This window comes from Populus euphratica, unplaced genomic scaffold (genome assembly GCF_000495115.2).
Source record: "Populus euphratica unplaced genomic scaffold, PopEup_1.0 scaffold222.1, whole genome shotgun sequence".
NCBI classification, from domain to species: Eukaryota; Viridiplantae; Streptophyta; class Magnoliopsida; order Malpighiales; family Salicaceae; genus Populus; species Populus euphratica.
Window position 1 is genome coordinate 279,714 of NW_011500024.1, and position 15,631 is coordinate 295,344.

General features: G+C 31.0%; 1 protein-coding gene across 2 annotated transcripts; it reads right to left on the minus strand.

The window, feature by feature from the left end:
• Positions 1-740: 740 nt before the first annotated feature.
• LOC105142073 (altered inheritance of mitochondria protein 3-like) lies at positions 741-5,324 on the minus strand. 2 transcript variants are annotated; one of them, XM_011049525.1, is made up of 4 exons: positions 4,995-5,324; positions 4,229-4,507; positions 1,811-1,991; positions 741-1,735 (listed from the first exon to the last, which is right to left on the minus strand). In XM_011049525.1, exons 1-4 carry the CDS (start codon positions 5,172-5,174, stop codon positions 915-917), a joined length of 1,461 nt encoding a protein of 486 aa, XP_011047827.1. In that variant the 5' UTR covers positions 5,175-5,324; the 3' UTR covers positions 741-914. The 2 variants fall into 2 exon arrangements, with proteins under 2 accessions (XP_011047827.1, XP_011047825.1); XM_011049523.1 differs by having other exon boundaries at positions 741-1,991.
• Positions 5,325-15,631: the final 10,307 nt, after the last annotated feature.

Genomic DNA, 15,631 nt, shown 5'->3' on the forward strand with positions numbered 1-15,631 from the left:
GTAGCGTTTGGTTAATAATTATTTAGCTTTTTAATGAAAGCAGAAGATGTCACACTTTAAAAGAAAACTGCTTGCCTTTTCGAACAAAACAGGGGACGCCACCTTTTCACCATAGTCACAATTGTTTATTGTGAGAACAAATTTCTTTTCTACTTACAATAAAATATTTTCCCATTAGTTATTGTAACAAATCTCACATACTGTAACAATTACTACTGAATCAATGCCTGTGTTTTTCTTTGATTCAGCGGGAGATTTGTTGAGCCCTGCGCTGCATAACTAGGGGCGTCCTTTTTCATTATATAATAATAAAATAAAATAAATTTTTCTAAAAAATAATATTTCAATATAATGTAAAAAAGAAGAAGCTACAATTACAATAATGCAAACCAGCTTTTAATTCTACAAACGAGACTCCATAGCCCACTATCATGAAGCCCACGAATCTTCAGCAGTTTCTAGCCTAATTGGCAAGAACTAGGCATTAACCTACTGATAATATGTACATCAGATCCTTACAAGGAAACATGGTGTCCTAAGAACAGTGTTGTTATTCCGTTCCTTTCCGATTTGGCCCTTCGGCATCAGGGAAGCGTTTTAAACGTTACATTTGGCTTGGATGACTGACGAATACCCTAACCACCCTAGCCGTGGCCACTACATACTCCATATGCCTCAATTCTGCGATTGCCATGGTTCAGTAAGAAGGATAAATTGTTAACCACGAGGAAACAAAAAGGAAAAAAGGATGATGTGATTTTGATTTTCAAGGAATGTATTTACACAAAAGGCTAGTGCAATATGATATTCCAGGTAAATCAACCAATCAAATCAGCTGAAAACAACATATAACTTCAATGTATGAATTCACAACATATAACTTCAATGTATGAATCCACCCCGCTGTGGCAGGGTTACCCATTCATCAGTTTGTCTAGCACAGTATTCAAATCAACTGACTGCCCATTCTCCATCAATTTTCTCACTGTTGCTCTCACCAAGTCTCTATGAAATCCCATCGTAGCAACCCTGTCAACAAAATCATCAACTGGTATCCTGTTTCCACTCCCACCAGAACCTGATCCTGAGCCAGCATCCACATTAGAGGCAGATGGTATAGCATTCGGCAGTAGACGGGCAGTCGGTAATTGTTTGTAAATGCTTTCACCAGTCAGGACTGGAGGAGATGGTATGGGTTGCGATGGTTTTATAGATGAAATGCCATTGTTGCATGGAGAAGCACCATAATGGTAAGAGTCCATAATGTTTGTTTTCGCATGTGCTGGCAAACTTGCAAGAGTAGACTCTACATAATGCCTGTTTGGGGGTTGAGGATAGATCTGCTGGGTAGAACCCGCATTATACTGTTGGAGAGTTGGAGACCTGCCAGGTGGCTGAGAGATGCTATGAGGTGGTGAATAAGGAACTTCAGTATGAAGGCTTGATGGATAATGGGCTTGAGGATTAACCATACTGGAATCTGGGTGCACTTGAGGCAGTTGGGGTAGCTGTGAATTTTGGGGAAAATGAGGCATTGGTTGACAAGGAAGGTGATTATAGGGTATTGGTTGTGACTGTTGAGCTGGAGGAACCTGGTATTGCTGATATGTGCTATCTGGAGTAGGAACTACCAGTGGATTGTAAGGTTCTTGCTTTGGAACAGAGGGGGCGGTCGTCTGGTTCTGGAGGAGCTGGGTGGGAAGCTGTGGTGCTGTTGCAACAGGTGTTGCTGGAGCTGTTGCTCGATGATGAATCTGCGGAAGCATGTTTGTAACACTAGAAGCAGGAGAAAGAAGTTGTGGACTAGCACCTGGAACAGGAAGCAGCTGATGGGATTGCTGAGAGACCAATGAAGGTGCTTCATATGCTTGACCAGTGACATTTTGCTTTTCCACTTGCTGGTTATTTTTGGACATTTGAAGCTTTGCCAGTTGTAGCTGAGCCTCCGCTATCTCTTGTTTATCTCTCAAATCTTGGACACCACCTTGAACCTGCAATAACTTGCCATGTTAAGAAGCATTACAAGTGCATCCCTCAAACGAGTAGTTGGTGGTATTGCTAAATCGTTTCTGTGGACCCCTCTCTGTTATAACCATATTTCTGCAGGGAGATCTAGAGAAAAATTGTAAATAATATTGGCAACAAGGCTACCTTCAGCAATAACTTCCCTTTGCCATGGCAGAATAATGAATAATATTTTGTGCTGGAAATGAGTCAGAAAAAAATTGCCAGCTGTTCATTATTTTGTGAGATAATGAAAAATGAATGATTCAACAGTAACTGACGTATATATGCAATCTCTTCAGGAACAAGGACCACGTATGTGCCACATGAAAATATATGATAGTTATATTTTGGACCTGTGGTGCTTCTGCATGGCATCTACAACAAAATGGAAAACTCACCCAAAAACAGAGAGCTAGACGAATTCAATTAAAATCATATCTCAAACAGAAAAAGTAATTTGGGAGTGCAAATTCTAAAGGATTGTTATGTTAAAAAAAAGAGGTGATTGTCTATGTGAAGAAAATATGGGAAAAAAAGGGCCTCAGCCATCTAAGACTTTTTCTAAAAAGACTTGTTGCCCAACTGGAGGATCAAGAACAGCAAAAACTTGTGACAGCCTGAATATACATGAATAAACCACATCTCAAACTGAAAAGCACTCTTGTATATGCATACAAAGCTCATGCATGTTCTTATAAATCATGTTCACTTTCCCTCAATGTAAAGACAGAAGGCGATCGCCAAAAACTAATTTCCAGAGTAGCTAGGTATGAAACAAATCTTTTTTTATGAGCAAGCTAATAGCTCACTTAACTGTAGAAGCCAATGAACAAACTGCCTAACCGGTTGTCCTAGCAGAAACATTGACTCTGCTAACACCTATAGGGGAGAAGAGGACCAAGACTAGGGTTTCTCAAACAAGGATGAACCAGGAAAAAAAAACTTCACTATTAACCAATTATGAATTCCAAACTCATTGTAGCTATCAACAATCTTGCTGTTGCATGTGAACCACCATAATATTAAGCTTACTGCCTCAAATGAAAGCATTTTAAACAACCCAAATGCAGCATCACCATAGAAAGGCACCTAACTCCATTTCTAAAACATAAAAAAACAATGGGAGCACACAACTTGCTATATTAAGAGGATACCTACTATATAAGCCAACACTTATCAATGAAAGAATCAAGTTCTACTCCCACTTATTTGACACTAGAGAGTTTCCTTGGCTTTGCATGTGCAAGGGTCATTTCAACACATGGAAGGACATCAACTTGAAACTAGAACCTAAGCTCAGGGGTATGACGTACCATAATACACCTAATCTTCCAAGAAAGATCTAAATTCTCTGGTATGAACTTAAGAGAAGGTTTAGGATTTAAGCTGACATGAAAGGCATCTCAGAGTATTAGCATCCCAATCAAATAGGTATGTCTCGAGGCATAGTATGGTGTGTTCCAAACCTTAATGAATCAAGAAAAAGGACTAAAAAGAAGTCCTCATCTTAACAATATACGTGTGCTGTACTTACACAAGAAAGATGGGCATTTGGTTGTTCAGGAATTCCAATAGATCAAATAAGAATAATGGTGCATATCTAAGTTAGACAATGGTCAAGGTACATCATAACTGGCAGTAAAAAAAAGGGAAAACCAAGAAACAATATAACAAAAGAGTTGAAAGCAATGACTAATTCACCATACAACCTGGAGGAAGAAGCAGAACTAAAATTAGAAAGTAAAACACCCTATTAATAACAACCAAATTACATAAAAACTTTTTCACAAAATAAAAATACTAAATCCCCAATCTTGCAAAGACCTAACTAACTGCAAAGAACAAGGACATGTTCAGCCAAATCTTTCCTACATCATCTACCATTGTTTTATGAACCTCAAGCAAAACATATTTAAGAACAATTTATTTATTAAGTTTAACACGTTTAAATTGCCAAAAAGCATTATTGAGGATTTGACAAGAGGTATGTTTGAGAACCTGCAACTTTAAGGAGTCTAATGTTAACTGAAGCTTGTATAAAATGATTTATTGAAGACCACCCATTTTTCCCAACTCCTAAGTTTATAGAAGTTGATCTACTTTTCATTTTCTTGCCCCTACCAAGCCTCCCAATTTCATTTAATGTTAGCCTAAAGCATCAGAATCGTGCTCTGAGATTGAACATCAAAGTTAATAAAAGCTTTTATGAAGATAAAAGTACCTCCACAAGAATATTCTTCATCTCCCTTAGCTTCCCATCAGTTTTCCCTTGATTCAATTCCAATGATTCCTTTATATCATCAACAACATCTTCTATTTGGTGCGTTTTACTTTCCAATTGAGACACTCGAGCGTTGAGACACTCCACAGAGTGTAGCAATATGTCAACATGCGCCTTCATCTTTTTATCGATCTCAGAAATCAATGCTGCATTGCTGGAAGCCCCAACTTTCTCGGCAGAGAATTTTGCAGAATCGATGCGATCCATGGAACTCCAACCCTGTAGGTTATCACCCAAAAAAGCAATTAAGCAATCTACAATTAGCAATTCAACATGCATTGTACTAAAGGAACATATTTCAGCATGCTATCTCCGCAAAAATACGGGCAGCAGGCTGATATCATAGTCCAACAAAAACAAAGTGGTAAAAATACAAGCAGCAGGCTTAATCACAAAAGCATCACCTTTTTCTCATAAATATAAACTTGCCAGATGATAATTTGGACATATAGTTCAATACCAATACAAACTAAGCTATATTCAGTTAAACCCAAAATACCAAATTCAATTTGCTACTAAAAAACAACATAAAGTTGGGTACTTTCAATTTTCGACAAGGCATAAACAAACCAACCAAGTTTTCATCGTATACTCATCTTATATCTAATATGATCAATGAATTAGGAATCATATTTCCCAATATTTTCCCAGAAACCAGATAAAACTCGGATAATCTCAACTACTGATAAAAAGAGAGAAACGGTACCGTAAGGCTGGTTCCAGCAAGATATTTGTTGTGGGATTGTGAAAGAGAGCAAACAGTGTTGAATTCGAAGCCATGATCTCCATCTTTTACTTCTTGTTTATCATCGTCGCCCAAGAAATTGAGGGACTGGGATTGGGAAAGTTCGGTGATTTGCTTATCCATGTACTTGGAAGTATCCATCTTTTTCTTGTTTTCTTCTAGCCAAAACAGAGAGAAAGAGACTGTGAATTATCCTGATATCCAACAGAAGAATTATGGGAATCTAGCGAAGCTTGTGTTTGCATTTTGCAGCAATCCTCCGTTTTGTGTTGCTGTTGTGTTATTATTTTATTTTTTTTTGAAAAAACAAAATAATATTTAGAAGCCCAACCAAATTATAGCTTCCACAAGAAAGCCTATGAAAATCGCATGTGTAGAAATATTTTTATGTTAACAATAACAATATGTTATGAAATTGGAATTTTATAGGAAAGGAAAATGACATTATTAAATTTTTTGAATTAAATTTAATTTAAAATTTTTAATGAGATTTTATATCTAAAATCTTCTTGAATATTAAGAATTGAATTTTAAATGGAATTAAATCTTTATAAATACTACAAAAATAAATTAGATGTAACTCCTCTTATTTATAATTTCAAAGAGGATGAATTTAATACTAAAACTATTTTTTATAAAATACTAATCTAGCTCTTTTTAAAAAAAAAATCTTAAGAAATAAGATGAATATAATAAAAGTAATATAAAAATCAAAATGAATTAAATTTTATCCCTTCCAAATATTGTAAATTCAACTTATTTATCAATTAAATTCAAATCAAACACTATAATTAAATTAAATTACAATAAAAATTAATTCCAAACAACCAGAAATATGTATCTTTTAGCCTAAAAATTGTGTTTTTGATAGTGTTTTTTAGCAAAACATATCATAAACATAATAATAACTCTTGTTTCTTTAATTTTTATATAATTGAGGAGAGATATTTGAATTGTGTAGTCCAAGATTCTTTTAAATTTCTCTATGAAAAATAAATATTTAACTAATTAGACCATAAATACCAATATATATTTAATACTTTCCAGTTCTTTCTTTTACATGGACTCTAACTTTGATTTTGGCTTCTTATTCTTCATCTCGGCTTTATCATAAAGCAATCTTGAAAATCAATTGGTCAAGCTCATACTAATTATGATATTCATGGTTAGCATAAAGAGTCTTTCTTAATTAAGGTCGTTTTCATTACACTGTAAAATTATCAATCCATCTCTAGAAGGTTTTTTTTTTTTAATTTGATTAATAATATTTTAATATTAAATGCTTTAGTTTAAGGATATCATCTTGGTAAGTTGTTATGGTGTCGACTATGTGTTAGGTGAGATTGAGCACCTCCTTACTGTATGATCTTTCCATGAAAAATGTAATTATGGAGGGGGAGATTAGTGACCAATGATATATTTCAAACTTTTAAATTTATTGTTTTATATATGATGTTAAATCAACAGATAAATAGTTGTGGAGATCCCCATTACTTTTATTGGCCCTTACTTTAGGTTAAGTTTTGTGATGGTAGATTTTTATTAATGTAGGTGATTAAGTTAATTGGTATGTATTTTAATTAATTTTATGAGCTTTAAAATTACTATACAAGTCTCTAGTAATTCTAAAAAATGTATGTATCTTAATTAATTTTATGAGCTTTAAAATTAACAACTATACAAGTCTCTAGTAATTCTAAAAAAACTCAAACTCGTATCAAATAAATTAGTAAGCTCAATTATAATAAACTAAATATCAAAGGTCAAAAAAGAAAAAAATTATATTTAAAAAAAGACAAAAAAAAATGACCAAAGCGAACTTATATTAATGGCTGATGCAATGTCGCGAACCAGACCAAGTTTTTTGCTGGAAATAAGAAGATCAAAGTTAAGGTGATGTTAGGATTTCTAAAGAAGTAAAAGAAATTTAAGATTCGAGTCATTGAGTCGATTGTATTTAATAAGTTTTGTTAATTTAAAACATAAAACAAGGAAACCCTAATTTAATGACATTAAAAATGAAAAAAGTTGGTCGAATCTCCTAAACCCGAGTTAATCTTTCAAAATCATAACTTATAAAAACTTAAATCAAAACTCAATTAAGAAGCCCAATTCCTAACAAAAAAAATAAGCAAAAAAAAATCAACTCTTGTTAACTCATTAAACTTATGACTCAAGTTGTTTGATAAGAAATACCAAATTTAGAAAACTTCAAAGCTTTATTTTCAACTAATCAAATATTGAAGGATAATTTTTTTTTAAAAAAAAATCAATCATGAAAAAGAATAAGAAAAAGAAGTAGCAATTACAACCAAAAAAAGATTTGAGCCTACTTAGATCAATATGTCAAATCCATGAGTTAGGTTATAAGATTGGGTAACCTGATAGAAAGAACAATAAAGAAAATTGTGAAACCTAATTTAAAAAACAAAAAACAAAAAACAAAAACCATTGTTAGCTTATAAAACTTGTGACTTGGATCATTTGATAGGACACACTAAATATGAAAAAAACTATAAAACCCGATTATCAATAAATTAAATATTGAAGGATAAAATTAAAAAAAAACCAACCACATAAAAGAATCCAAAAGAGTAATAAGTAATTAAATGGAAAAAAAAGTATGAGCCCACCCAAGTTTACTCGCTGAACCCACAAGTTAAGTCATGAGATCAAGATAACTTTATATAAATGATAACAAAGAAAAACAGGAAGCATATTTTGAAATGTAACAACCTGGCCAACATGTTGTATATTATCTTCTTTAGACCTTATTGCCCTCATGGTTTTGTTCTTAATATCATAAGCTCACTTCTGAGCCTAATGCCCCAAAACACGTATAACAAGTTAGTAATCAGCACTCTTAATAAGGTCAGCTATCAATTCCTCACCCATTGATATGGGATATGACAATCCACCCCTCTTAAGGAGCTCAATAACCCTGTCGGCATAACTGGACAGCCAATGTAGTCAGCTCTGATACCACCTGTAACAACCCTAAAATTTCCAGCACTATATTTTGAAAATTCATGATTTTTTTTTAAAAATTTCAGCAGAGTTTCCCTTAATATAGCCTATTCCAAGTTATCAACAAAATCAATATCAGTCCCTAATAAACCATTCCCACAATTCAAGGTTCTTATTATACTCCAATGTATCTCAATCAATAACATTTCATATTTTCTAACATATAAATCAAAAGAATAATCATGATAACTTTTTTTTAAAAAAAAAAACAAATTATTTGGGCCTTACTGCCCTCACAGGTTTTGTCCTTGGTGATGCGAGATTATTTCTGAGCTTAACGCCCTAAAACACGTACAACATATCAGCAACCAGCACTACTAATAAAGTCTTGGCTCTGAACGCTTACTCTCGATGTGATATAACACAATCCCCCCTACCTTAAGACGAGTTGTCCTCGGCTCTGATACTAAATGTAACAGCTCAGCCCAACATGCTACATATTATCCATTTTGGGTCGTATCGCCTTTACGGTTTTGTTCTTGGTGATGCGAGCTCATTCTAAGTCTAACACCCCAAAACATGTATGACAAGTTAGCAACCAACACTCTTAATAAGGCTAGCTATCAATCTCTCATCCGCAGATAAAGGATATGGCAATCCATCCCCCTTAAGGAGTCCGACGACCTCATCAGCACAACCAGACAGCTGGTAAGGTTAGCTTTGATACCAAATGTAAAAACCCAACCCAACATGTTGTATGCTGTCTACTTTAGGCCTTATCGGCCTCAATGTTTTGTTCTTGATGACATGAGCCTACTTATGAGTCTGACGCCTCAAGAAGCGTATAACATGTTAGCAATCAGCACTACTAATAAAACCCCGACTTTATATGCTCGCTTTTGATATAGGATATCACATAAATAGCATGGTTAAACCACTCCATAAATATTGTGTTTTATTATAGATTGAAATAATAAAATTATGGTTTTATTCTTTGATAAAAAAAAAAATCAAATGAAACTAGCCCTAGGGTCAAATAAGGCCTATTTATCATTTTATTTTTGTTAATGGGAAACTTGGTCTTTTCTTAATTTTCTTGCATAGTAGAATTACTTGAATACCCTTGAAAATGGGGGCCTATTTAACGCTTGCCTACGGCGTAAAGATAATTTTTATTTTGTACATTTTAAGTACAGGACAATAACTGAATTATCCTTAAAAATCAAAATTTTCAAAGCATGGTTTTAGGAGCTTTTGCATAATTTCATAAAAGGTTTTTTTTTTATAGTAATTACCATGTGGTAAATAAAAAAAAACATTGTTAACATGTGTGTTACACTCGTCAATCGCTAAGCTATCTTCAAGCAACATTTGTTACTAACTTTGGTAGTAAAAAACTTCCTTTTACCATGTCATTGAATTCTATATTGTGTCATCTTTCTCAAAAAGCAGCAACATGTTGATTTCTGCAGAGGATTGTTGCTAGCAATAATATTTTTTTCTCTTTCCTCCTTTAAAATACACATTTCCTATTTAAAATTTTAAGGTAGTTCCCTTAATTGGGCATGTTTCAATGTCAGTTCTTATGCTTTTAATTTGTAATTTTTATCCTAGGTTTTTTGTAAGTTTTCAAAAACAATTTCCATTTCATAATTCAATCTACATTTATCATGTTTTTTTTTTTAATTTTAGTCTTGATTCTTTTTATTTTTTATTTTTTTTACCTCTTTTATAAACTTTCAATTGTTTTCAATTTTATTATTTGATAAAAAAATTAATTTGCTATTTTTTTTTTGACTTAGTCATCATTCTTTTGGTTGTGTCTTCTTTTAATTATTTTGTTAATTTTATTTTTCTTTTCAATTTAACCCTTCAATCCAAAATTATTCATGCTCTCATTTTTCTTTTTTGTGTAAGTTTGATCTTCATACTTTTAATTGCTATTTTTTCTTTTGAATCTTTTTGTATAATTTTTTTTATTTCATCATTTGATATTTTATGTATTAAAAATTAGGCTTCATAATTTTTTCAGATTTGGTGCTTTTCATCAAATGGCTCGAGTTATGGGATTTCTAAGCTAACACAGGTTGACATCTTTTTTCTTCACTTATTTTTTTTTCATCTCATTACTAAACATTGATTTTTTTGTTTACATGTGATATCCCACATTGAAAGCGAGAGTCCAGAATTAGAGCCTTATTAGCAGTGCTACTTGCTAACATGTTGTACATATTTTGGGGCGTTGGGCTTAGAAGTGGGCTTGCATCACCAAAAACAAAACCATGATAGTGGTGAGGCCCAAAGCAGACAATATACAACATGTTGGGCCGAGCTGTTACATTTAATATTAGAGCCAAGAATGGCTCGTCTTAAGGTAAGGGGGATTGTGATATCCCACATCAGAAACAAGCGTTTAGAGTCAGGGTCTTATTAGTAGTATTGGTTGCTAATATGTTGTATGTATTTTGAGGCGTCTGACTCAAAAGTGAGCTTGCATCACCAAAAACAAAATCTTTTAATCTTGAGGACGATAAGGTCCAATACGAATAATATATAGCATGTTGAGCTGAGCTTAGACTAATTGAAATATGCATAAATTTTGAAAAAAAAATAATTGTTAAGACTACAAGAAGTAATTAATTAAGAGATTACATTTTTTTTCTTTACCTTTTTGTATGTAGAGTTTGCCTCTTTACAAATTATAATATATTTATCAGATCCTTTCTGACGATTATCCTCCAAATCCTAGTAAAGGAAATTAAAAAAAAAATTATGATTCATTTAGAAGAAATGAATAAGATATTGTTGAGGGTGAACAATTTTAATAGGTTGTTATTAGAGCATATAAATCGAAATCAAATCATTTCTCCATACGAAGAGGGCATCCCTCACCTTAACCAAGGATATTTAATGAATTTTTATGTGTACTAGCCCTAAGACTTAAATAGTCAAGGATAAAAGCATACCTTCTTTAACACTAGGTCAACTCTTTGAGATTAAAACATATGCATAATTTATCTTAAAAAATTGTATATTAGGTAGTTTCTTTGAGGAAAACAAATTCTAGTTTTGATAACTTGGTTTCTTTAATTTTATTTAATTAGATAAGGATACTTTGTATGATATTGTTCAGGATGGAGACATAGCATAGCAAAGAAAGTAAATATAGGATTTCTCAAACCTTAATGTTACATCCCTAAATATTGAGAGAACTTTGAACTTACAGGTTTGGAATAAATTTTTAAATGATCACTCTTAATTATTTTAAAAAATAAATTAGATATCCCTATTTATTCTAGTCAAAATCTATGTCTTTATAGGAAAATAATTTTTATAGGAAGTTACATGAAAAATAGAATTCAACTACCATTAGAATTCCTAAGCTAAAAAATAAAAATAAAATAATTGAGGAAAATAAAAAAAGCCTGAATAACAACTTTTAGACCTAATTTGTCTATGAAAACGCTCTCAACTGATTATAGTTAGCTAATATTTTATAGAAAATGTTTTTGTCTAATCAACATATTTGTTAATTTTGATGATTCTCATAATTAATACGCTTGTAAATGCTATCAACCTCAAGAGAAACACAACTATGTTTCTTTGAACCTTTGACATCTTCAAAGTTGGGCTTATCTGAAAAAAAAAAAAAAAGGTATGTGTGTTTTTTCTCATTAATTGCAAATTATAAGAAATTAATTATTAATTGGGCCTTAAAAGGATGCAATAGAAAAGAAAATAAATTTAAGCACCAAAATGGAGTAAAAAAGGCAATGAACAATAAATAAATAGTGAAATTAATGCGTGTGCATGAATAGTGAAATGTGCCTTAATGCATAGTAAATTAACATTGATTTCCCTTTCTGTTTTAGACAATATAAACAATATTTCCTATACTACTAGACTATGTCTATATTTTTATTAACTTATAATTTCCTATATAGATTTTTGCCAAGTATATATATATAATTTTAGAACTTTTCGCTGACTAGCTTCATAAATTCAAGTCGATTATTTGGTGCATTGTTGAGTAAATTACAGGTTTTCTCAACTTTTTGTTTGGTAAGCTCTTCTCTGCAGTCAATATTCAGCAAAAATTGCATGTACAGAATCCATTTAATTACTATTGTTATACTTCAAATAGTCATTCTAATTTATTCTCCAAAAAGAAGAAGAAGAAATTGTTCCTTCATTGATCATTGACGCTTCCTCTTGGTAATTATATAACCAATTCAGCTAACGAACTGATCTATTTTTGTTTTCGTTTTTCTGTTTTCCCAGAAGATCTTAAACTAGCATGAAGGCCGAAGAACAAAGTATGACATCAGGGCTGCCTGACGCTGTAATATTTGTATTCGTGGCTATAATATTCTTGACAGTTTGGTGGTCGATTGTTCGTTGCTTGGAGGATGAAGAAACAAGGCCTGGTACGCCCTAGCTACTAGCACGGCCACGCCCTCACTAGCAGAATCTACAAAAAGAAAAGAAAACAAATACTATGCTCTCCAAGATATCTGACATTGCTCATGGCCAATCGACCCAGAGACCGAATTGGGTTTCTAAAATATTTGATAACTTGTTTACGTTCTCGGCAAATTCTCCGACATCTGTTAGTACTAGACTAGTCCATTAGCATGTACTCTAGTGTATTAATTTTTTTTAAACTGTTAAAAAACAAAAAGTGTAGAGATATTTTTACAATATTTAATATAGCTAACCCAATATAAATTAGTTGATATAATGAATTCAAGAAAAATTGAATGTTGCGTAAAAATATGGATTAATTTGTAAAAAAAAAAAAAATTAAAAAATAAAAACAATGGTATATTAAATAACCCTAGCCACATACAAGTTTGCTTATGGATTTAACTAGGTCTAATAATTTTTATTTAATCATTTTATAAAAATTAAATGTTTGTAAAATCGAGCATCAATCATAAAATAAATGTCTGTTTGAGATTGTGATAGTCCTTAATAAAACATAAAAAAATCATTCATAAAATATATTTCCCAACTTTAAGAGTGATTTTTTTAACAAAAAGATAACATTAGATCCAAGTTAAGTGTTTACATAGCAACTTAACTTTGTAAAAAAAAATAAAAAAGACAATATTAACTTTGATCAATTATAAAATGGATAATCTATAATAATTGAAGAAGGGTGAGAATGAAAATCATTTTGATAAAATAAAATAAAATAAAATAACTATTTGAACTCATACTAATTGATCCGGTGAATATTTTAAATATGGATTAATATTCTAAATTCATAATCCGTGAAATTAAAAACCCGAATTCAATTAAAAATTTTAATTGTCAATCAATTTCATGCTAAATAATAAAATTAAAAAACAAAATATTAAATTAAAAAACTAGCCAAAGAAAAAAAAAAGAAAAATCAAATATGAAAAGAAAAAAAATAAAGGGGTGAAATTGAAAAACAAAAAAAATTAAAAAACTATCTATAACAAAAAAAAATCAAAAAAATAAAGAGCAAATCTGATAGAAAAAAATAAAAGAGGATGCAATTAAAAACAAAAGGAAACTTGAGAAATGAATTAAAAAATAAATATAAAAAATTAGGGACAAAATCAAAAGAAAAAAACTTAAAGGGCTGATATGAAAATGTAGAAGGCCAGACACAAATTTCTAGAAGAAAAAAATAAATAAAATAAAACTGATAATGCATTGAAGATCCGGTGAGTACATGCATCGTACAAAGAAGAAGAAGAAGAAGAAGTTGAGACGAATAGAATAACGCAACATAATTAATTTTTTTACATTTTTACCGCGAGCATTAGGAACTTTTTACTTTTTAAAAAAAAAAACACCACACTACCCTTAGGATCCAAGCATTATTATAAAAATAAAAATAATAATCATTTGCAGTTACAGATTAGCCCCTCAAGTCAAGCAATTACAAATTTAATTATGTTTCATGCATGGTTGGATTTCTGGGTTTTGCTCAGTGCCTTAGTTACAAATTAATCTGACAGGTCAGACGGGTTTTACTGAGCCAATTGCAAATTACAATTCTAGGTTTAATAACTTCTTTTCAGATACAGTTAGGACTCATATAATTAATTGATTTATTTCTATACTCGTGGAAAACTCATGTCTTCCTTAGTATAGAAATCAGATCATTCTAATTACGTTAATTAACCTGTATTAATCCTTGGAATACAGGTTAAGACAAACTTGTTTACATAATTATATAAAGGAATAATCCTAAAAAGAAAGGACAAAGAGAAGTGAAAGTGTGATTGGTATTGCGGTAGCTATTATGGTTGTAATTTAAAAAAAAATTATTTTATAAAATGTACTTTTAATTGAGGTTGGTTTGAAAAAATAGGTGTTTAGTTAAAACTATGGTTGAAATTGAGATTGAACAAAAAGTTGTTTAATATGTTTGATTAATAATGCTTTTAAAATTAATGTTATAAAATAATTTTAAAAAATATATATTAATATTGATGATTTTTAATTTAAATGTTGTAAATTTAACTATTATTATTACATCATGAAATAAATAATACTTTATATAAAATATTTTTTATTAGTTCATTAAACTATCTACATTTCCATCATATAAGAAATACATTCGATAAAGATTACAGTTTTTTGAATAAAATACAATCAAAAAATAAAAAATAATTTTTATTTTTTATTTTATTAGATTAGACTCGGTTCAATGCATTTTAAGTTTTGAACTAGACCCAGTCCAGTCGGAACTGATCCGATCAGAACAACATACTACATTGTTTATCTTACGCAGTGTTCATAGAATGAATTAATTAGCATGGACAGCATTCCATGCTAATTAATAGCATTAATTCATTCTATGAACACTGCACAAGTTCATGCTGGTGTTCATCTTGCGTAGTGTTCGTAGAATGAATTAATTAGCATAAAAGTGTAGCATGCTACAGTGTTTATGCTACTTAATTCATTCTAGCAACGATAGGCAGGAACGTAAGAAGCATGAGAGAGGCAGGAACGCAGTAAGAAGCATGAAATTTGGAGATTGTTTGTCTATGATGTTGCGTCTAAATTTTGCTTAAAACGCAGATGCAACAATGTTTGATAACCAAAAAAACATAAAATACTATTCATAGGTCCCACCCAATTTCACGTTTGAAACACTAAAAAATAAAATACTTCAGTGAACAATGCGCGTGCACTGTTCACTAAAGTGAACAGTGTTTGTTTATTAATTTTTTTGAAAAATCAGCATCCATCCACACTGTTCACTAAAGTGAACAGTGTGGAGGGATGCTAATTTTTTGAACAGTTTTTTTTTTTTTGAAAAATCAGTTAACATTTTTATTTTTCAAAAAAAAATAATTTTTTTTAAAAAAAATAGTTTAAGGTGAATTAAATTTATTTGTACTGTAATCTTAATTTTATTTTTGATAATATTTTACCTAATTTTATTGCATGTTTAAAAAATCATGGAAACTATAGTTTTTGTCAGATGAATTTTATATGTAATAAAATTGTAGATAATTTAATGGAACAATAATTTTTTATATATAAAAAGTATGATTTATTTCACGATGTAATAGCAATAGTTAAATCTATAATATTTAAATTAAAAATCATAAATATTAATATATATTTTTTTAAATTAT

Bases quoted from the DNA above. Each gene is read 5' to 3' on its own strand.
- LOC105142073 (XM_011049523.1), bottom strand. From the start codon at position 5,174: ATGGATACTTCCAAGTACATGGATAAGCAAATCACCGAACTTTCCCAA. The intron at 4,508-4,994 runs GTACCGTTTCTC...GATAACCTACAG, and splicing joins TTGCTGGAACCAGCCTTACG to GGTTGGAGTTCCATGGATCG. The intron at 1,992-4,228 runs GTACTTTTATCT...AAGTTATTGCAG, and splicing joins TGAAGAATATTCTTGTGGAG to GTTCAAGGTGGTGTCCAAGA.